Source organism: Polypterus senegalus, chromosome 6 (assembly GCF_016835505.1).
Source record: "Polypterus senegalus isolate Bchr_013 chromosome 6, ASM1683550v1, whole genome shotgun sequence".
In the NCBI taxonomy this organism is placed as follows: domain Eukaryota; kingdom Metazoa; phylum Chordata; class Cladistia; order Polypteriformes; family Polypteridae; genus Polypterus; species Polypterus senegalus.
This window is the reverse complement of record NC_053159.1, coordinates 84,106,209-84,128,354: the sequence shown is the minus strand read 5'-3', so window position 1 is coordinate 84,128,354 and position 22,146 is coordinate 84,106,209. Positions and strand designations below refer to the sequence as shown.

The following is a 22,146-nucleotide window of genomic DNA, read 5'->3' as shown; positions in this document are numbered from 1 at the left end:
ACAGAATACAGCCACTCCTGGGACTTTGAGCCAAATAACTATTTACTAAATCCACTTTACCCTGAGAAGAGTTGCAGGAAAGCTGCAGGGATGAATAAAAATATATTTAAGACAATCAAGTCTTACTTTAATAGAAAACAGGTCAGTTTTCTGATGTACTCTTACTCCTGCCTCTGTTTTCCATTACCTGAAATCTTTGTTTTCATCACATAACTGACATATTCAAATTGTAGAGCACTGATCTAGACCTTCCTGGCTGGCATAGGGGATTTTCAGAAGCAAAGCTGTGTAAACAGTATAGGTCTGGTAATTGGTTCTGTGATCATGTGGCTTTTACGGACATACAAGACAATGTGTTTCTGTTTTCAATCTTCTGATTTCAGCCATTTCTTTGATTTTATCTGCTACCATGTTTTTGAACATCTCCTTAGTATTTAAACTTGTCTAGAATAATTAATGAAAGATGATCTGATTTGATCTATTGATTAAAATAATTAATTGGGAAAACACAAAATGAATCTAAACAAAGAGTATCTTGAGATCTTATGAATTTCACCCAATATGTTTAATGTGAATGTCAATGACGAGCATAGATCCAGTATAAAGAGTACCATATCATCAGCATACGAGAGGTACTCTTTGATTGAGACATTCCCTTATGACCTCATTTTTTCTGACTACTTCTGAAAATGGATGAGTATCTGTTCCTTAACCATTGCGAAAAAAAAATGTGATAATGGAAACTCTGGTTTAGACTGGTTTCACGTTTTATTCTTACTTAACACACTATGATTTTTTATATGAACCATGGCATCTGCACTAAAGTGTGATAATATGATTCATGCATCTAAATGTAAATGCATCATTCATTTACATCCCAAAAAAATGTATACACACTTTGAATGATTATAAATGCAAAGTTTATGAACAACACTGCAACTGGTGCCATTTATTTAAACATGCTGCAAGATTCCATCATGCCACACATTTGAGAGGAGTTTAGGGATAAGGCCCAGAGTACCTCCCACCACCATCATGATTTGAGAGCCTATCACGACAAAAGTCTGCCAAACAAATTCATTGGGCAAAGAGGTAGCCCTCGTCTTTGTGTTCATGGCAATGGACTTATTAAACAGTAATTTCATAAAACGTAGATGTGTTTTAATAAACCTTTTATTTATTTATTTTATTATCATTCAAAGTTTTTATACATTTTTGGACACACTTTTATTGCAACTAAACCCAAAAGTGTGCAATATTGTAAACAGATACTCTGTATTTCTTTTTATAAAATTCTACCAAAATAAATGAATCTTTTCAAGGACATTGTGACTTAGTCATGCCTATGATTTATTACATCATAGTTTATTTTTAGATATACTGTAAATGAATATTCTGAAATGTTTGTGACTCAAGGTACCTCTGAGTGCTGAAATGCTGCAAAACAGTACTATTTACATGAGCATGAACATAACATAAAAGAGGAAGAATCACACTGCCGGTTACTGTAAATGCAGAAATATCTTAAGAGGAAAGCTGATTAGGCAAGGAACTTTCTTAATCACATATGTTACATGTGAAAATCTGCAGCATTTAAATAATAAATAATATTGAACTACAGGGTGTGCCTTTATTGAAAATATCTAAATGAAACTTTCACTCTTGGTACATTGTATGTTGTATTGGTGTACCTGTCTAACTGTATAACTTTAGTATGTTCTCTACTTTGTCTTAGACTGCCTTTGTAGATTTATTTATTACCATTCATTTAAGTAGGTGTTTGTGCTTGTATTTGTGAATATCGCACTTCTGTTTAAGTAGTTTCTTTTACCAATTTGTGATTTAAATAGGGGTAAACATTGTGAGCTTGTCTTTACTGAAAAATACTGTGTAAAAAACTACTTTAAATCGTTAAATTAGTTTTATTTAGTTTTGAGTTTTGTATTGTGTACTTTAAACATCTGATCATCAATTTGTTGTTCTTACATCATTAACATTATATTAACATTATTATTAGCTGGAAAATGTTTTGTTTTGCTGTGCTACCTGGATTATTGGGTTCTCAGGGAACAATGGTTTAATTTTAATAATGTATCTTGGTGGGCTGCAGTATTGTATAAGGTGCTTGTTTCTACTATATGAATATATGCACAGCAGCGTCAATTTAAAAAAAAATAATGAGTATCAGATATAAACATGTAACGTGTCTCATGTAATATTTAATTCATAGTGAAAACATTTTGGCAGTGCAAGTGACTACATACAGTACATAATAAGCTATATGTACGTTTACTATTGTGGAGGCCTAGGTCTGTGATAGGGTTTGCTGGAAATCCACAAAGTGAGAAAACTAATCACATATCTTAAAATATGTTTTATTCCTAAGCTTGATTAGGCTTATAGGAACCCAAGGCAATATATAGCAATTAAAGAGGGGAGGATAGGTGGGGCTCGAAGGATGCTGGTCATAAAGTATTATTTATTATTTGCATATTCTTCTTTTCAAGCCTGCATATGCTGGGTTCATATCCAAATGTCTGTTAATGGAATTTTCACAGGTTCATTGGATAGCCACATTTTAGCCAGTTCTCTGGCACTTTTAGTATTAGCCTTGAATTTTACTTGCATTGAGTTCCATTTAAATATGTGTCTGGTTGAACATGTATGTGTGTAAACCAGTGATCGCAGGTCCTTTCTTCTGACTGCACTGCAATGTTCCTGTATACGTGTGGCAATTGTGTTTGATGTTTGTCCTACATATACCGCTGGACATGCGTTACATGATATGCTGTAAACTGCATTCCATGTCTCTGCTGTTGAATTCTTGCATTTTGCATTAAAAAGGCTTGTAGGCTTGTGTGCTACTTTGATGCCTGCTCTGGATAGGATACGTGCAGTACCTTCTGATACTCTGTGATGATAAGGAAGTGTGTGCCAGGTGGGATGGGGTTGGAATCGATTGTTTGCTGGGCTCTCTGACATCTCCTATGTAAGCATTGTCTGATGTCTTTGGGTAGCCATTTGATGTGAACAGTTGGTAAAGGTAGCTCCTTTCATTCTTTTTAGTCTCCATGGTATTACTGTCAACTTCTAAATATGGTCTGTACGAATGACATTTTGGTTCCAGTGATGGACTAGAAAATTTCAAATGCCTGCGACAAAGCCTTGCAGTCACACCAGACTGTGCTGTAGCTTGTCAGTATTTAGTGGGAATTGGGTGTGACAGATTGAATTTCCTGATGCTTATCATTACAGATTCTCTGCAATGTGGACCACTAAGAACTTAAAGCTACTTATTAATATCAGTAGGATCTACAAGCTTTCTGAAGTAAACAGCTCTTTTGCTGACACTGAAGTAGAGGTTGTTATTATCATACCATTCAGGAAAAGTTTGACCTCCTCTCTGTAGGCTGTCTTGTCAAACAAATATCCTGAGTTTAATTAAAAATGTTCAGCCTCCTACAGTTTGTGTGTGTGTGAATATATATATGTGAATATATATCTATACTAATAAAAGGCAAAGCCCTCACTCACTCACTAATTATCCAACTTCCCGTGTAGGTAGAAGGCTGAAATTTGGCAGGCTCATTCCTTACAGCTTACTTACAAAAGTTAAGAAGGTTTCATTTCGAAATTGTACGCGTAACTGGTCATAATGGTCAACAACATCCGCCATGTTGAACTTTCTTATTCATGGCCCCATCTTCATGAAATTTGGTAGGCGGCTTCCCTGCGATAACCGAAACCAATGTGCATACTTATTTCGGTGGTATGACGCCACTGTCAGCCGCCATATTGAACTTTCCAACGTCAGTAATTCTCCAACTTCCCGTGTAGGTAGAAGGCTGAAATTTGGCAGGCTCATTCCTTACAGATTACTTACAAAAGTTAAGCAGGTTTCATTTCGAAATTCTACACGTAACGGTTGATAACGGTCGGAAACGTCCGCCAACTTTCTTATTTATGGCCCCATCTTCACGAAATTTGGTAGGTGGCTTCCCTGCACTAACCGAAACCAATGTACGTACTTATTTCGGTGGTATGATGCCACTGTCGGCCGCCATATTGAACTTTTCAACAGTCTTTGTTACTTATGGGCCCATCTTCAAGAAATTTGATACGCGGGTTCCCAACGCTAACTGAATCCTACTTACGTACATATATACGTCCATAGCCTGCAGCTCGGTCACCGTGTAAGGCGGTGTTGGGTCCACCATCCCAACGCCTCCCACGTTGTTGGCTGCCTGCCTATATAAGGCCGTCCATCGCGACAGTCTCTAAATTCCTTTCCTTGCTTCACCACGGGATTCACGTGTCCCTGCTGATAACTACAGCCTTTTTATTTAATCCACGGCTTCTCCGCTGTTTTACTGTTCATTTATGATTATAGTTATTGTGTAGGTATTTTAGACTTACTTTACATTGTTCAGGTACCCATTTCCTTTATCATTCTAACTGTATCCCCATTAACATGTCTATCGAGGTGATCACCATCGATCAAAGAACTGTCACTTACCGAGTGGTTTCCATGCCCAGAGATGGCACCTACCTTTTCCATTCTCTTTGTTACATATTGCACGACCATATCAGGCTCAGTCTTGATATCCGGAGGAACATTGTGTCTTATGTATTGAATGACTGGGACAGGTTCAAGGTGTGGACTGATGACGGTACAGGAGATAATTATACTACACAGGAGCACTAGAAGAGTGAAATGCTTAAGCCCTTCACCTATGCATCTGCATTTGAGTTGATGGCTGCCGCTGAATTGTTTGGTTGTCGCTTTCAAGTGTACCGAAATGGCAAAATATTTTACACCTTTCAACAACCGCCAATGCCTCTTAAACATCTTAGATTGAAAGGTGACGCTTTCAGTAGTGGACACTTTGATGTTTATGAATGTTTCAACTCTCAAAAGCTGGATGTGAAGTTATCGATGAAACCGGTTGTATGCTTACAATGCTTGACAGATGCCAAGTGTCTCTTCAACATAAGTCCTACAAATACTGTTGTGATTGAAACAAACCATGAAACTCAAACCGAATATGACAGCAGCAATCCAAGCTGTGAGATTTGAAACAATTTGATTACTGTTCACATGGCCAACTATACGTTGCATACTCAAGAGCAGGGTTGGGCAAATCATTCCTGGAGGGCTGCAGATTTTTGTTCCAACCCAATGGCCTAATAAGAAGCACTTATTACTCAAGTAACACTTCGTCTTCACTTAATTGCCTCGCTCATTACGATTTCGAACTCTTATTTCTTATTTTAGTCTTAAACAGCTGTATTCTTGGATTTTAATGGCTCCTTATTAGCAATAACATGCAAATTACAAAAGAGCATTTCTCTCCATTTAGCTTGTTTCCATTTACACCTGTGTGTGTTTATCATTGGGTTTAATTAAATGCTTGGAAGGAAGGTGAAGAGAGAAAAGTGAAAGATTGAGAATTGTTAATCAATTTTATCCTTCAAATCATTTGGATGGTATCCTTAGAAAGGGGAAAAAAATCTAGGATATGAGAATTACCTGACATAGCAGAGTTAGAGCAACTAGCAAACCATGAAATTAAATTATTGACAAGGACTGTTTTCTAATTAGCAGCCGAGTTGGAACAAAAACCTGCAGCCACTGTGGCCCTCCAGGACTGACTTTGCCCATCCCTGCTCAAGAGTAAGCTCAGCACACAGCTTGGTCATATTACAACCAGAGGGCCGAACTCGATGGAGTACTGCATCCTCCAAGCATCCTTCTGCTGATACCAGCATAGGTGAGATATCCCCACCCACAATTACACCAGCACAGATGAGCAGAGAGCTGAGGAGACTTCGTGCCAGCAAAGCAGCGGGTCCAGATGTAGTATCGCCACGACTACTGAAGGCTTGTGCGTTGGAACTGGGGAGTCCTCTACAGCGCATCTTCAACCTAAGCCTGGAACAGGGAAGAGTCCCGAGGCTTTGGAAAACATCTTGTATCACCCCAGTCCCAAAGGTATTACGTCCTAGTGAGCTGAATGACTTCAAGCCTGTTGCTCTGATAATCACATGTGATGAAGACCATGGAGCGGCTACTGCTTCACCACCTGAGGCCACAGGTCCGCCACGCCCTCGACCCTCTGCAGTTCGCATACCAGGAGAAGGTGGGAGCGGAGGATGCCATCATCTATATGCTACAACGATCCCTATCCCACCTGGACAGAGGCAGTGGTGCTGTAAGAATTATGTTATTGGACTTCTCTAGCGCCTTCAACACCATCCAACCTCTGCTCCTTAGGGACAAGCTGACTGAGATGGGAGTAGACTCACACCTGGTGGCATGGATCGTGGACTATCTTACAGACAGACCTCAGTATGTGCATTTTGGGAACTGCAGGTCTGACATTGTGGTCAGCAACACAGGAGCACCGCAGGGGACTGTACTTTCTCTGGTCCTGTTCAGCCTATATACATCAGACTTCCAATATGACTCGGAGTCCTGCCACTTGCAAAAGTTCGCTGATGACGCTGCTATCATGGGCTGCATCAGGAGAGGACAGGTGGAGGAATACAGGAAGCTAATCAAAGACTTTGTTAAATGGTGTGATGGAAACCACTTACACCTGAACACTAGCAAGATCATTGAACTGGTGGTGGAATTTAGGAGGCCCAGACCCCTCATGGACCCCACTTGGACAGAGGCAGTGGTGCTGTAAGAATTATGTTTTTGGACTTCTCTAGCGCCTTCAACACCATCCAACCTCTGCTCCTTAGGGACAAGCTGACAAAGATGGGAGTACATTCACACCTGGTGGCATGGATCGTGGACTGTCTTACAGACAGACCTCAGTATGTGCATCTCGGGAACTGCTGGTCTGACATTGTGGTCAGCAACAGAGGAGTGCTACAGAGGACTTTGTTAAATGGTGTAACTCAAACAACTTACACCTGAACACCAGCAAAACCAAGGAACTGGTGGTGGATTTTAGGAGGCCCAGGCCCCTCATGGACCCCGTGATCATCAGAGGTGACTGTGTGTAGAGGGTACAGACCTATAAATACCTGGGAGGGCAGCTGGATGACAAATTGGACTGGTCTGTCAATACTGATGCTCTGTGTAAGAAAGGTTAGAGCCGACTATAATTCCTTAGAAGGTTGGCGTCCTTCAACATCTGCAATAAGATGCTGCAGATGTTCTACCAGACAGTTGTGGCGAGTGCCCTCTTCTACGCGGTGGTGTGCTGGGGAGGCAGCATAAAGAAGAAGGATGTCTCACGCATGGACAAACTTGTTAGGAAGGCAGGCTCTATTGTAGGAATAAAGCTTGACAGTTTAACATCTGTAGCAGAGCGACGGGCACTAAGCAAACTCCTGTCAATCATGAAGAATCCACTGCATCCACTTAACAGTGTCATCTCCAGGCAGAGGAGTAGCTTTAATGACAGACTTTTGTCACTGTCTTGCTCCACTGACAGACTGAGGAGATCGTTCCTCCCCCACACTATGCGACTCTTCAATTCCACCCAGGGGAGTAAATGCTAACATTATTCAAAGTTATTGTCTGTTTTTACATGCATTTTCACTACTCTTTAATTTAATATTGTTTTATTTATTTATTTATTTTTGTATCAGTATACTGCTGCTGGATTATGTGAGTTTCCCCTTGGGATTAATAAAGTGTCTGTCTGTCTGTCTGTCTGTCTGTCTGTCTATCTATCTATCTATCTATCTATCTATCTATCTATCTATCTATCTATCTATCTATCTATCTATCTATCTACATTCATTGCTAACAGTGTTTGTGTTTTGGACTATCTATGTGTATATGCCCATATTTATTTAGTGTTTTGTAAAATCATATTGAGTTGTTAAGTGCAAGTGCTTTGTATAATTTTGTTGTGTTGTGCTTTTAGTTTTTTCATGATTTGCTTTTATGCAATAAAGTCTGTCAAATCTGGTAGTGCCAGTCAAAATTTTTGGTTATGTGGTGCCATGTATAAACTTTTATAGTAGGGATGACTTGAGCTTATTATAAATGCTAATGATAATTTTAAGGTATTAGTGCCTCATTTGTTCAAACCATTTTCACAAAACCATTGCTCTATAGACGGCAAATGCAAATATGCATCGTCTCATGAATTAATACCTTAACCCTAAATTCTCTGGTGAATTTTTATCTTTATTGTAACTTAGAAGAACTCTTGTAGCTCAGTGGCATATTACTGAGTTCATATTACTGATGGTGACTAAGGCCTCTGGACTTCACTTATGAGAAGAAAAAATATTTACTCCAATTTGGACACCAAAATCTACACATATCAAGAGACTGTGAACCTTAATAAACTGTAAATGTTACCGTTTTAACAAGATATGTGAGTTGTCCATTTGGTCTGGTAGAGTAACACTTACCCAATCCCTTTACCTCGCAGTGCCATTTTCCTCCTTGGACAGAGCTGCCTGTTTTTGCCACTTCATCTCGGTGTCACTCATCAACCTGATCACTCTTATGGACAAAATGTTTTGTTGGGAAAATGTGGCCTGGTTTAGCAACTTTAGCCTAGTTGTGTCAAGGCTTTGGTTTCCCAACATGTGCATTGATTTATCCTTATTTTCATGTATCCGTTGCCCACCACATCATAAAGTTATCAGTCACTAGCATAATATCTATAAACCTTGTTCACGTGGCCAGAGTTGGTGCAAAAAAGCCATTATAATGCTGTTGTTGCTGGCACATAATATCAGACAACAGAATAGGTAGATATGAGTCAAATATAAGAAAATTGGTCTTATTTCGTACAGTTTATTTTTTATCATTTTTGTTGTTTTTGACACTTCTTCTACTTGTTTTGTCTAATAATAAAATTTTCTTGCTAACCCTAGCAACAAGAGAGTTAGACAAATATACAGACACACATGCAGACCCGTCCTTTTATTATGGTGGATAGTTGCATTTACTGAGGACCTACCTATGTCTAGATTGAATACACAATTAAAGTATACAGCCATTATAAATTTACACAGTTTGTTTTTTGATATTAGATGAAAAAGTATTAAAATTTAGATTTGTCACCAATTTCACATAATCATTACTGGGTTTATTTTCATTATAAGCAGATCTAAGAATAAGGCAACTGTGGCTAATAAAGTACATGACCACTTTCAGAAGGTATTAGTAAAGTATTATTTTTTAGATCATCTCTCTCTTCCCCCATTGACAAGAAATCAGAAATTTTCCAAATTATGGGCTCTGAACTCTGAACCTTGGCAATGTTAGAAGTCTGCAGTATTGTAGCACGTTCTTTCCTTTTGCTGTCAAGTAAGTCTGAAGACTCCATCCCCTCCCAACATTGAAGCTCAATGCTAATAATTGTTTTCATTCACAAACTGAAAGAGAATCTGTTAATCAGGGAATCATTCACGCAAAGAAATGCTACATCTGCCTTTCAAACCAGGAACTCAATACTCTCTTTGTTTTATCAGTTTGCGTCATGAATATAATTTTTAAGAGGTTTTAACAAAAAGAAATGGGCCTGTGAAAGCAGTTTTCTATTCGGCTGTAAAATATTCATTCAGGATGGGGCTTTTAACTCTGCAAGAGGATATTTGTGAGAGTCTTTTGTTATAAGCTGGTTCATTCTGGGTCAAGAGCAATTGCTGTGTTTCGCGTGAACTTGTGGCATTTGGCCTGCTCTGGGGTATGGCCATGTTGCATTTCATATCTGACGCATCAGCTTTGGTGAAATGTGAATAGTAACCTCTCTGTCCAACATCCGGTTCGACTGGTTCCTTTTCATTGGCCTTGGGTGCGTGGATTTCTTTGCTCACAAAAAATGAAATTGTCATGACTAGGAGGGAGGATGCACCAGTTCACTGTCAAATATAAATTGCCCCATTTTTGAAATAATGCACTATGCTAGCTTTTTTATTACATAAATTGTTTAGAATTCATGTTTATGGTATTGAATTATTAATAATTTCACATCACCCTTTCATGATCTAACTTTGTTTTAATACCCCAGATATATATTATTAGCATGTGTGCCAGGACCATACTATTTATATTAATGGATCAATTTCTAACAGTTATGTCTGCAGTGCTAGTGTTTATAGTCATTGGGTCATAAAGTTTTTGTATGTGAGCTTCCAGGAGGCACCTTTCTCCAGTGTCACAAGTCATTTAAGTATAACACTGCATATCTCACCTGAGTTTTATAGAACTATTCTACACCTAGGGAGTTGGGACTTTGAGATTGAAAGGCATGTGGCTAGATGTTATGGTTGTATGTTTATGTCACTTTTGCTGGCAAGAAGTAGAGTTGAATTTTCACTTTTCAAAAGCTTTTTAAAGGGAAGCACAGTGAGACATCCAGCATTTTGCAACAGCAGGTTTACAGCTGTATTCTTGTGTATTTTTGTCCTTTATTTTCTTTTAAATATTGAGTAAAATTCAGGCATCTCTGCTCAAGCTGCTGCCCACCCGACCCAACCTCGGATAAGTGAAAGAGGATGGATGGAGTAAAATATTTTCTTTTTTAAATATTATTTTTTAATGAAATCCTCCTTGTTTGACTCCCTATATTTTTTCAAGCTTGTTTCCAATATTAGATCTACCTATATAGTACATCTTATGGCCAGGTATTGACTGGCATGTTTGTTGTAAGCATTTAGTTTCTAACTATGTAGAATTTGATGATTTGCATAAAGTTTGAAGTGAATATAGAGTTAAAGTAGAAGAAGTGGTCTTAAGCTGAAAATACTGAGAGATGAAGGATTACCCATTGGACATAATTATCAAAGTTGTTTTTTTATATGTAGAAATACACAAAGGTACTGAGAAGAAATATGATTGACACTGCTGGTCTTGCACATTTCCTAGCAGAATTGTCTTATTTTTATTGAGATAACAAGGTGTCCACTAACCTAATCCAAATCATTAGGAAATGATGAAGGAGATTATTGCAGCTGTACTGTTGGAAATGTGAATTGGCAGCACACAGCTGGCAGTGTTAACAGTAATGTGCTGCATAGCTAAATGTATGTGGGAAACATATGGTATCAGCACAAAGTAGTGGGAAAGTTCAGTAAGGCATCTGTAGGTTGTATGACTACGAAAGAGACAATCGCAAAATCCATGTAAGTATAGTGAGAGATGTAGGTGTTTTTAGTTGATATCTCAATGCTTTTGAAGTTTTCATAGTAGACGATGGTTTTAGAATTTTTATTATGTATATTTTGGAGTTTGTACATTTATTCCTAGTTTGATACACTGAACCAAAAATTGGTTACTGAATACAGTAATCCCTCTTCGATTGCGGGGGTTGCGTTCCAGAACCCCCGATAACGCGATAGGTGAAAATCCGCGAAGTAGAAACCATATGTTTGTATGGTTATTTTTATATATTTTAAGCCCTTATAAACTCTCCCACACTGTTTATAAATATTTCCCGTACAGTTATACAGCATAAACCCTTTGTATTCTCTTAGATATTAGGTAAGATTCATTGAAATTATGTATGTAAACACACTTTTTATATACAGTAAAACCTAAATATTATTTTAAAGATATTGAGTATCTCCGATATCACATATGTTACAGCCATTACGATAGGCCACCAGCAATAAATACGTACAATGCAAGAAAAATTGTATACAGTAAATGTGTGTACAGTGACACTAAACGTACATACATGTACTAAGTACTGTAAGTAGAAAATTATGTATGGTTACTCACCAACAATGACACGATGACTTGTCCGATAACGATGAGTTTAGTTTTACTGCACAACAAAGGAGAGTGTTACAGCTCTTCTAAAGAAGCCTCTTCAGGTGACTGTATAGCACTGTCATTGTTCTTCTTCTGGCAGTCTTCAATCCAAATCCCTAAAGCAGATTCCATCCAGACTACTGCCTTATTACATCCACTTACAACTCGTTTTACACCCTGGTTAAAAGGACACTGCGGCCGTAGATCTTATATTCCTTTCCTACTTTTTAAATAAAAAGAATCGTAGCCTCATTGATGCCGTAATGGCGTCCTACAGAGGTGTAGATTTTCCCTTCCTTCAAAAAAACTTTTACCTTTTCGGCAATCGTTAACATCTTTCGTTGGCGCTTGGTCACGGCCCCTGAAGCAGTAGCATGAACAGATCGTTTTGGAACCATAATGAAGAGCTTGACTATGCACAAAGATAAACAAAAAGAGCACAAAAGTTAACTCTTTACACAGCGAAACACGTTGATGCTGAATGAGCGAGATGAGACTTCCTGCTTCGGCGCTCCGTCACTGAGCCATTCAGCACACAGGAACTTAATTGCGTGCTCTGATTGGTTAGCTTGTCAGCCATCCACCAATAGCGTCACTTGTATGAAATGAACTGGGCAAACCAACTGAGGAAGCATGTACAGAAAGTAAAAAGACCCATTGTCTACAGAACCCGCGAAGCAGCGAAAAATCTGTGTTATATATTTAGATATGCTTACATATAAAATCTGCAAAAGAGTGAAGCCGCGAAAGTCGAAGCGCAATATAGCGAGGGATTACTGTATATGTGGCTCAGATCTGATTTAGGGAAAGATGTCTTTTATATTAGTGAAAATTCCCAAAGGGCATGGAAAAGTCTCATGTGATGACTAAAATTGTATTGTATGTTGGTATATGGTGTGTGAGTCAGTAGGTAACATTTCTGTCATTGAGTCCCAGCCTTGACTGTATTGTGGGGCATTCTTTGTTGTGTGTGTAATTTTTGTTTTTGGTTCAGGTATTTCAGGTTCATTTGACAAGTATATGCTGTAAATTCTTTCCTTTTGAGAATAATGGTTTACTTTCTAGAAAATATAAATATGTCTAGATCTTGGGAGAAGTAAACTTTTTTTAATTATCCTTAATTATATATTGAGATGCCACATACTTTAAGAATAATAACCAATGGCAGCATTACAGTTGTTTTTATTATTATTTTTTTCTCAGTCCACATTCAATTTTAACTTCATTTGCACCACCGAACTGACATCCTTGATATGATATCATTCATAACTTGTCAGTTTGTCTTGATAATCATGCCAGGGTGTCTAGTGCTTCAGACTTAATGCTGTTTAGGAATCATTAGCTTCAACAGGGTACTGTTTTGATTTTCCCTTACTTTATTTTTTGTACCAGGTGTTGTAGTTTTTCCACAAAAAAGTAAAGAAATGATATTAAACTGAGTACCACCTGTAATTCTTTATGTACTTCTATTTCCATGTGTTCAATAATGTGCTAGTGAACTCATGGAGGTATTATGAAGTCTAGTGATTCCAGGAGATCTTTTTTGGTTGATGAGTGATCAAAGCAATAAATAGAATATCTTGATTATTTATAACAGGTCTTTAAGCATACATTAGAATGTTAAACAAATGTGATCAATTGGGTCTGGGGGTTGTTTCCAATAAGCATTACATTTTTTTTTTTTATGGTTATGATTATATGGGGTTGAAGGTGTAAATGTATGTGTTTGATATAGCCCAAGCCCGTTGTAGCAGCTGGTCTATTGGGGTTTTCATTCTGTTAATGTGTTTGTTATACTACTTTTTAGTTTGTGTTGCATTTCCTTTGGCCTCAGTTCTAATTTCATTTTTTGATAAATGACGCTCTGTAACATTCCATAGTTTCTTCCAGGTTAGGATCGCACTCAGGTTTGCTTCCATCCATTGGTTTGTCAACAACTGCAGTCTTGTGTTTTGGTTGTGAAACTTCAGCCTATAATTTTAATTGGAACAGGTTATAAATGGGTAATTAATTTCATTCATAGGCCAAAAGGCAACCACATTATTGTCATTAAAGCTGTAAAATGTCTTGAATTCTGCCACATAGTGCTAAAACATCTGATGTGAACTGTTTAGAAAACAACAGAAGCAAAAAACTCCTTAGAAATGTTCATTTAGCGCTTTGATTGTATGATTGCAGATTCAGTTTACTCATTAAAAAATAATATTATCACTGCAGTATATAATTTAAATATTGTTTCTTCTTTTTATCTCAATAGTTGATGTGAGCACGGCTCTGCCCCTGCAAACCCCCCCACCTGCACTTCCCATGGACCTACGGGTGGATCACCAATTTCCTTTGTCCACCTCAGAAACAAACTTGCGGGAGCAGCAGTTACAGCAGGAGCTCCTGGCTCTGAAACAGAAGCAACAGATCCAGAGGCAGCTACTAATTGCTGAGTTTCAGAGGCAACATGAGCAGTTATCCCGCCAGCATGAGGCCCAGCTACAGGAGCACGTCAAGGTAAGACACAAGCAAAATAAAAAGTAATCTTGTGACCCATTTAAATGGTGGATAATCATAATAATAAGAGAATTATAGAGTATGCTAAGGAGGCAATATGAGATTTGGGGTGTAGAAAGCATCTGGAAATAGTGATCAGAGGCAGATGAGACTCTGGCTGCTAGACTCATAAGAGAGAGTTATAAAGAGGCTGTGGGTGAGAAACAGGATTATGGTGCATGAAAGGAATATTTGAGCACATCATTTAAATGTGAAAGAATAGAAGAGTTATTACTTACTAATAAATGAGCCATCTGTTTAATTGAGGGCTCTTCCCCAAAAGTGTATAAGTGTCAAGATATGCCAGATGCTTCCTTTGTTACAGATGGGATTCTCCACAGGTAAAGATGAGAAAGAGGTATAGACTACTGGTTGTGCTAAATACTAGAGAGCGGAATGTAATATCTTAAAATGCTGGTTGTGCAACTTAACCCACTCAGCACCTAGAAATAATAGATTGAAATAAGAAATTCAATCTAGTAAATGGAAGTTAAGATTACAAGTAAATTGTGTGTTGTTTGTAGGTCAGAGATGCGGTGGCTACAGTTTGGTTGATCCAAAACAGAATATAATTGGTAAATACAAGTTTTATTTATGTACCACAGTTTTCTGGGGAAGCATTTAATATATTCCGATAAGGATTGCTTTTTGAAAAGTAAGATAACTCATGTTAGGAGCTTTTCCACGATGAAGAGTACAAGCCAAACTGCACCAGGGAGCATTTACATTGGCGTAACTCATCTGTGTTTTCAGTTCATCTTTTTCTTTTCTCCATCTAACTTCTCTTACCGTCTCCCTCTGCCTCCTGTGTGCTTCTAAACAACACATTAATCTCCTGAATACACATCTGTATCAGGTTTATTAACTGCCTTTAGTTTACACAAACCCCAGTCTCAAAATATTTAACTGTTAAATGTAATCAAATGAATTACCAGTACCTAAAAACATTCATTCATTCAGTGTTAAAAAAGAAAGAAGAAAAAATGTAAACACAAATGTAAAAATACCTATTGGCATCCACCAAATATGTATTTCTACCTTAAACAATATTGAATGAGAACAAAACTAAGACTGTGTTCTTTCTTTCTTTCTTCCTTTCTTTCTTTCTTTCTTTCTTTCTTTCTTTCTTTCTTTCTTTCACTTATGGAAGTATGGGTAAACCTGCACATCTTTTAGTATGTAGGAGGAACACTGCAGCACCTGAAGGAAAATCGATGAAAGCCACAAAAGAACTTCCAAACTCCACACAGCCCACAACCAGGTGCGTGATTCAAACCTGGAAGCTTGATCCGTAAGGCACCACCATTACCATTGCCCACTCTTATTTATCAGATTTTCTACTTAAAAGAAAGCTCAGCTTAAAAGATGAAAAAGCACAGCTTCTTATATTTGCAGCAGGTAAATCACATAACTATTTTGACAACTTTTCTCACAGCTTATACCGGTATAGGAAGTAACATTGAACACACAGAGCATATGACTAAAAGAAAAAAAATGTGTTTTTAGTACAATTAAATGTAAAAGGAAAACATCTGTGCTTGGTAAGTTATATTGATTGATAATGAAATTGTCCTACTAAACAATCACTGCAACTTATGGAGGCAAGTCTGTACTCCTCAGAAGCCAAGCCTTTACTCTTTTGAAAGCTGTTAGGCTGGAAATGTCAGAGACCAGACCAGATAACAAACTGCATGTCACTTTGATATGAAAACAGTCGCACATCTGTAAATTCTCACAGAGCAAGTGCTTTACCAAGGAATCACTGTCGTATAGAGAGAAAAATACACAACCATTTGAAAGTTAAACTTCTACTATTTTTGCTGAATAAATGTCTGTCTTTTGAAACATAAACATTTTTAGTTGGTGAAAACCTCATTCATCTTCAGAGTAGGCTGTGCAGCAGCCATTCTCCTGGAGTTTAGTGTTTTGAATCTGTTGGATTTGTTTAGTTCTGATGTTGTTTACTTTCAATTCTTGTTACTGCCATTATGCATATCAGTCAGGGGAGTGGGTTTTCAAACTGTGACATGTCTGGTAGAGTATCGGTTGAGGTTATACCAATAACAGTACATCAGGTGATATAGTGAAGCCCCAATATTATAGACGGGGTTACACTCTTAGCTGAGAGTGAGAGACCAGCTGTATAGTAGACAGCATCATCTTGAAATTGGAACTGGGTGACCTGTTAATTACCTACAAAGAGAACACACAAAGAAGTTGTTTATTTAAACTAATTTTCAGAAAATAGAGTGAAGAGAATTACTGGATTTGCAGTTAGAGGTGTTGAATATTTTTGTGTGATAACTGAAAATGAATTTTTAAACTAAAATTTAATAGGAAAGTAACAAGACATTCCATTGGCAAATATCTGAAGGCCAGAAAAGTTGGACAAGTGCACTCACACATCATTGTAATGGGGTTTAATGTGGATGATGGGAATCATAAATTCCAGTACCAGTGCACTGAACCAAGTTTTTTTAACTTTGTTAGGTGCTATTAAATCGAAGTTACATTTTAAAATCTGTGGCTCCTGGACTGTGATATTATGCCACAGTTCATTTGCAGATTGCTGTGTTCTAGACTGTTGAAGGTATTTGCTCATGCAAATAATCACATATGCATAACCTAAGCACTGGCCTTGTAGTGCTGTACTGCCAAAATCATAAAAAAGCATTGCAAAGCTTAATGAAAAACCTAGCAGTTGTGATGTATGGATGAAGGACACATTTATCCAACTGTACTATATTCTTCTTTCCACTCAGGCACATGGCCAATATAAAGATATCAAAGAGCCACTTCTATTTACATTATCAGCAGCTTCTTTTACGTGTGCTGCTATTATTTACTGCCAAATTACAACCCCAGATCAGAAAAACTTGGGATAATATTAATAATTCAAATTTAAAAAAAAAAAAAACGCATTTAATTTGACTTTAGTTTCATTTAGACAGTATGAACCCATGTTTTGCCTGGTCAACTTCATTTCATTTGTTAATATACATCCATTCCTGCATTTCAGGCCTACAACACATTGCAAAGAAAGTTGAGACAATAAAGCATTCACCAATTTGTAATGTGGCCATTCCTCCTCACAACACTTAAAAGACATTTTGGCACTGAGAATACCTTTTGTCCCATTCTTCCACAGCCATGCTTTTGTAATGTGTGCAGAATTAGGTTTTGCATTGTCTTATTGAAAGATTCATGGATGTCCCTTGAAAAGATTGACATTTTGAAGACAACATATGTATGTTACTCTAAAATCACTGCCATCATAGAAGTTTACATTTCCATTGCAAGAGGCACTGACACAACCCCATATTATGTTAGACTCTAGCTTTTAGACTTGTTACAGATAACATTCTGGATTGTTCTGTTCATCTTTGGTCAGGAGCATACTGCATCTATTTCATCCATAATCTGACCATAATACAGTAAAGTTTTAAGTGGCATTTGTGAATGCAAGTCCATACTGTATTGCTTGACAGAGGTTTGCCAAAGTAATCCCTTGACCCTGTGGTTATATTAGGTATTGATGAGTGACGTTTCTTGATGCAGTGCCATCTGAGGGAGGAGATCATGGGTGTTCAGCTTAGGCTTGCTTCCTTGCCCTTTATGCACTGAAATTCCTCTAGATTCTTGAATCGTTTATTGATATCATGTACTGTAGAGGGAAAAATATGCAAATCCGTTCCAGTTTTTCTTTGAGGAACACTATTTCAATAATTTTCTCACACATTTATTGACAAACTACATATCCTCTACCCATCTTTGCTCCTCAAAGACTTTTGTGGACACCACTTTTGTACCAAATCGTGATTACAATCACCTGTTTGAAATCACATCATTATTGAATTATTGTACCTCATTACTGGCCCTGATTTGCCCCTATTCCAACTTTTTTAGGAATGCTTGGCAGGCCTGAAATGCAAGAATGGATGTATATTAATAAATGAAATGAAGCTGACCAGACAAAACATTAAATATATTGTCTACAATGAAGTAAAAGTTGAATTAAATTTAGCACTGTGTTTTTTATTTTTTTATTTGCATTTTCCATACTGTCCCAACTTTCTGATTTGGGCTTGTATTATGTCATTTCCCCAGTGAAACTGACAAACACTGTGTCCCAACATAGCCACTATTTATGAAAAAGGGTTCAATGTCCCAGGAGCTGTTTCTGTAAATGAATTGTCAAAGCATTAAAACAGAATTTTCTGAATGCTAAATATTTCTTGTCTTTGAAGCCAGTGACTTGCAGTCTACTTTTGCATAGAATGGCATAAGAAGAGAAATGCTTTGAATTGCCTTGTTCTAAAAATAGTACCTAGCAAAATGTAATCAATACCGCGGCTGACCATTTGTAGCTGCTGTGAAACACAGGCTGCCCCCTGTGCGTTTTACTTTGACACCTCTATGAAAAATGATCAGGGAATGTATCGGATTTTTCCTTTTTTTCTGGCTACACTCTGTTATAATGAAAATAACCTTAAAAACATGGATGTTTATAGTAAATGTCTCATTTAAATAAATAATAAAAATGTAATCCATAATGTTGTAATCCTGAATTCACTCCATATTTAGCACACAGAGCAGAGATGGGAAAAGAATGCATTTCATGATGAATAGGGCTTAACTGAACGTTTGGGTAAAGTAGGATCAGCACAAGTAATCAAGCATTAAAATAATCTTTATGTATACCATTATCCAATCAAAGAAAGCATGTTATTACATATCTGGAACATTTTTTTGACTAAAAGAAATGCAGTTATCTTGTTTCTATAATGCAAGAGTATGGCTGTATGTAGTATTTTATACCTGTTCTTGATTATTATTTAAGCAGATTAACAGGTTGGTCATTCAGCTTGGTGTTAATGTCTATGGTTATAAACTTGAGTCTAGGAGGACTCAGACAAGTGGTGAGAGTGTCACAAACATATTGAAATATAAATATATCATTCTGTCACCTGCATTATATTGAATCTGTATTATTTAAATTATATTTTTTGAGGTTACATAGCATGTCCTGTCATTACATAATCTCATAATAATGAAGCTCTCTATATTTAATTATCAACTTAGACCATTAAAACTATTATTATATAAATTGGCATTATGCAGAATTATTGCAAGAATTCACATCAACTTTTCTTTTCATGTTCCAGTTTGAGAACTTCAGTGTTAAATATTCAGGCACTGAACTGATTAAAGAGTGAGTTCAAATTTGCCTGGATAAGAAAACAAACATGTCACCAACCAGTTTGCTGGAGATAAACAATTGCTATTGCAGGTCCTTTGGGATAAGTTGAAGCTGACTCTAGAATAAGCTACTGGTGAGTCAGCAATGCTACCAGAATGGAAACAATGCCTCAGCAATGTGTAAACCTCTGACTTTCAAATGTTCTTAGTAGCAGGATCAACAGCTTTACAGCAGTGTTCCAGTAGACTAGAAATTGTTTTCATTCTTTTTACATGCAAATAAAATCTCTTAAAATGGCAGTGTGCATTGTGGCCAAGGCTTTAATATAATTTTTTTTAATACAGAAGGGACTCCTCTGCACCCCATCCCACAATTTATAAAAAAAAAGTGTGGGACTGGGGTTTATAGACAAGTGAGGATTTCTGTGCAGTTTTTCATAAGAATGATATGATATACTGTATGGTCATCATCACTTAACATGTGTAAAGTAATTAATTACCATTTTGTTTTCAGCAAATAATAATAATGCTAAGCCAATAATGAAAATATCCAAGTAAAAATATCATAATGCTATCGCCACATGAACCACTAAACACTGAGATTAATTTCGTTTGTAGCAGCATTTTAAAGGTTAGTTTTTTTTCAAAATCAAGTTTCCCCACAAGTCTCTTTGACTTGTTTATGATAATTGTTGTAAGATTGTATCTACATTTGTTCTTTAAAGATGCACTAGCTGATTAATAACACTTAATATTCAAAATAGGATAATTCCTATAAAAATAGTGTTTATTGTTTTGTAATATATCTCATCTACAGAATAAGGAAATACTGAATAGTTTAAAGTTGGTAAGGGTGTGCGTCAAACTTTCAGTTTGTATACTGAACCTAACATCACAGAAGCCAGACTACATGAAGAAAATCACACAGTCAGGATTGGAGGATGATTGACCAATAACCTGAGATGTGTATATGATACAACCTTGCTTGCCTAAAACAAAGAGAACTTGAAGCATCAATTGATGAAGATTAAAGACAACAGTCTGCAGTATGGATTAAATCTAGCATAAAGAAGACAAAAATCCTCACAACTGGATCAGTATGCAACGTCATCACAGACGGAGAACCGATTGAAGTTGTAAACAATTTCATTCTTCTTGGATCCACAATCAATGTCCTTGGAAGCAGCAGTTACGAAATCAATTGACTTATTGCACTTGGAAAATCTGGTGAGAACGACCTCTTCAAAGTGTTAAAATGTAAAGATGTGTCTTTAAGGACTAAAGTGCATCTGATCCAAGCAATGGTATTTTACATCGCCTCGTTTGGGATGATGAAAAAGGAAGTTCAACAAAGAATTGACGCTTTTGAGTTATGGTGCTGACGAAGACTGTTGAACATACCACGGATCACCAAAAGAACAAATAGATCTGTTTTGGAGGAAGGTAACTAGAAAGCTCATTAGAGGCGAGGATAGTGAAACTATGACTCGTATTCTTTGGACACATTGTCATGAGGGAACATTCTCTGGAAAAAGACATTATGTTCGGTAAAGTAGAAGGTAAAGAGGAAGAGAGAAAGGCCCTGCACAAGATGGATTGACACAGTGGCTGGAACAGTGGGTTAAAACGTGGAAGAAATGGCGAGGATGGCTCAGGATCTGACAGTGTTTTGCTCTGTTGTACACTGGGTCGCTGTGAGTTGGAATCGACTTGATTCCACCTTACAGCAACATATCTCATATAATATCTATGCAAACTCATCAAGAATTAGCCCAATAACAAAAATTGTCTTAAATGTAGTAATTACATCATCTATCATGGGCTAAAAAGTTAATAGCCTAAATATTGTAGTGTGTAGCACATTCATTATATATTGAAATACGTACCTCATAGAACTAAAACTCTACCTTACACTGTATTTTGAAACACACACATCTAATAAGTTTGCATTGTTCTTAAAAATGTATTAATACTCCAACACAAATAATTAACAGCTGAGGACGTTGTGAGTCTGAGTGTATTGAGCTGTTAAGGTTTTTCAGATAAGCATGCACGAGTTATGTGGTGCACACAGGTAGAGTACTAGTACTGCCAGTTTGTTACAATGTTGTAAGTCATCACATGTACTGTATGTAATTTCAAAATAGCAGATTTTTCTTTCCAAGCAGTCTGCTAATATAGCACTGCTTCGTTTTAGTCTAATTTTCATCTCTCTCTGCTGTGACAGACCTGTCAACTTCTGCGGTATTTTATCTTGAGCCTTTTGGAGTTTGTTGTCATAGTTGCCACATTACAGGGTGTCTAAAAAATGCTGTCTAATACACCTTAAGATCCTGCATTGCATTATTGTCATACATTGACGTACTACATTTGTTGATCACATCAGCTTTAACATCTTGTTAATTTGGCCTTCACATTTTTGTCAATAACAATGTCGTCTTTAAGTAGCTGTAGGTGGGTACTAATAAAAAAACTGTCACATGGTGTTCTCCTGAATTCCTGATAAAACATCTGTTAACTTGGCAACTGGCTTCAGTTCAGCATTCATGGCCTGTAATATGTTTATAGTTTGCCATGTGAGAGCAGGTGCCCATCTGACATCAGCTAAAGCACACCTCATAGCTGATGCATGTTCCAGGATACTCTCTACCATCTTTTGTTTCAAG

At 37.1% G+C, this 22,146-nt stretch overlaps 1 protein-coding gene across 7 annotated transcripts in view; it reads left to right on the top strand.

Annotated features, from left to right (window-relative positions):
- Positions 1–22,146, top strand: part of hdac4 (histone deacetylase 4) — a 532,842-nt gene that overhangs the window by 294,919 nt on the left and 215,777 nt on the right. For all 7 annotated transcript variants that reach the window (XM_039756441.1, XM_039756439.1, XM_039756440.1 and 4 more), the window contains one exon: positions 13,998–14,242. In XM_039756441.1, the coding sequence (XP_039612375.1) occupies positions 13,998–14,242 (245 nt within the window). The remainder of the gene's footprint in view (positions 1–13,997; positions 14,243–22,146) is intronic.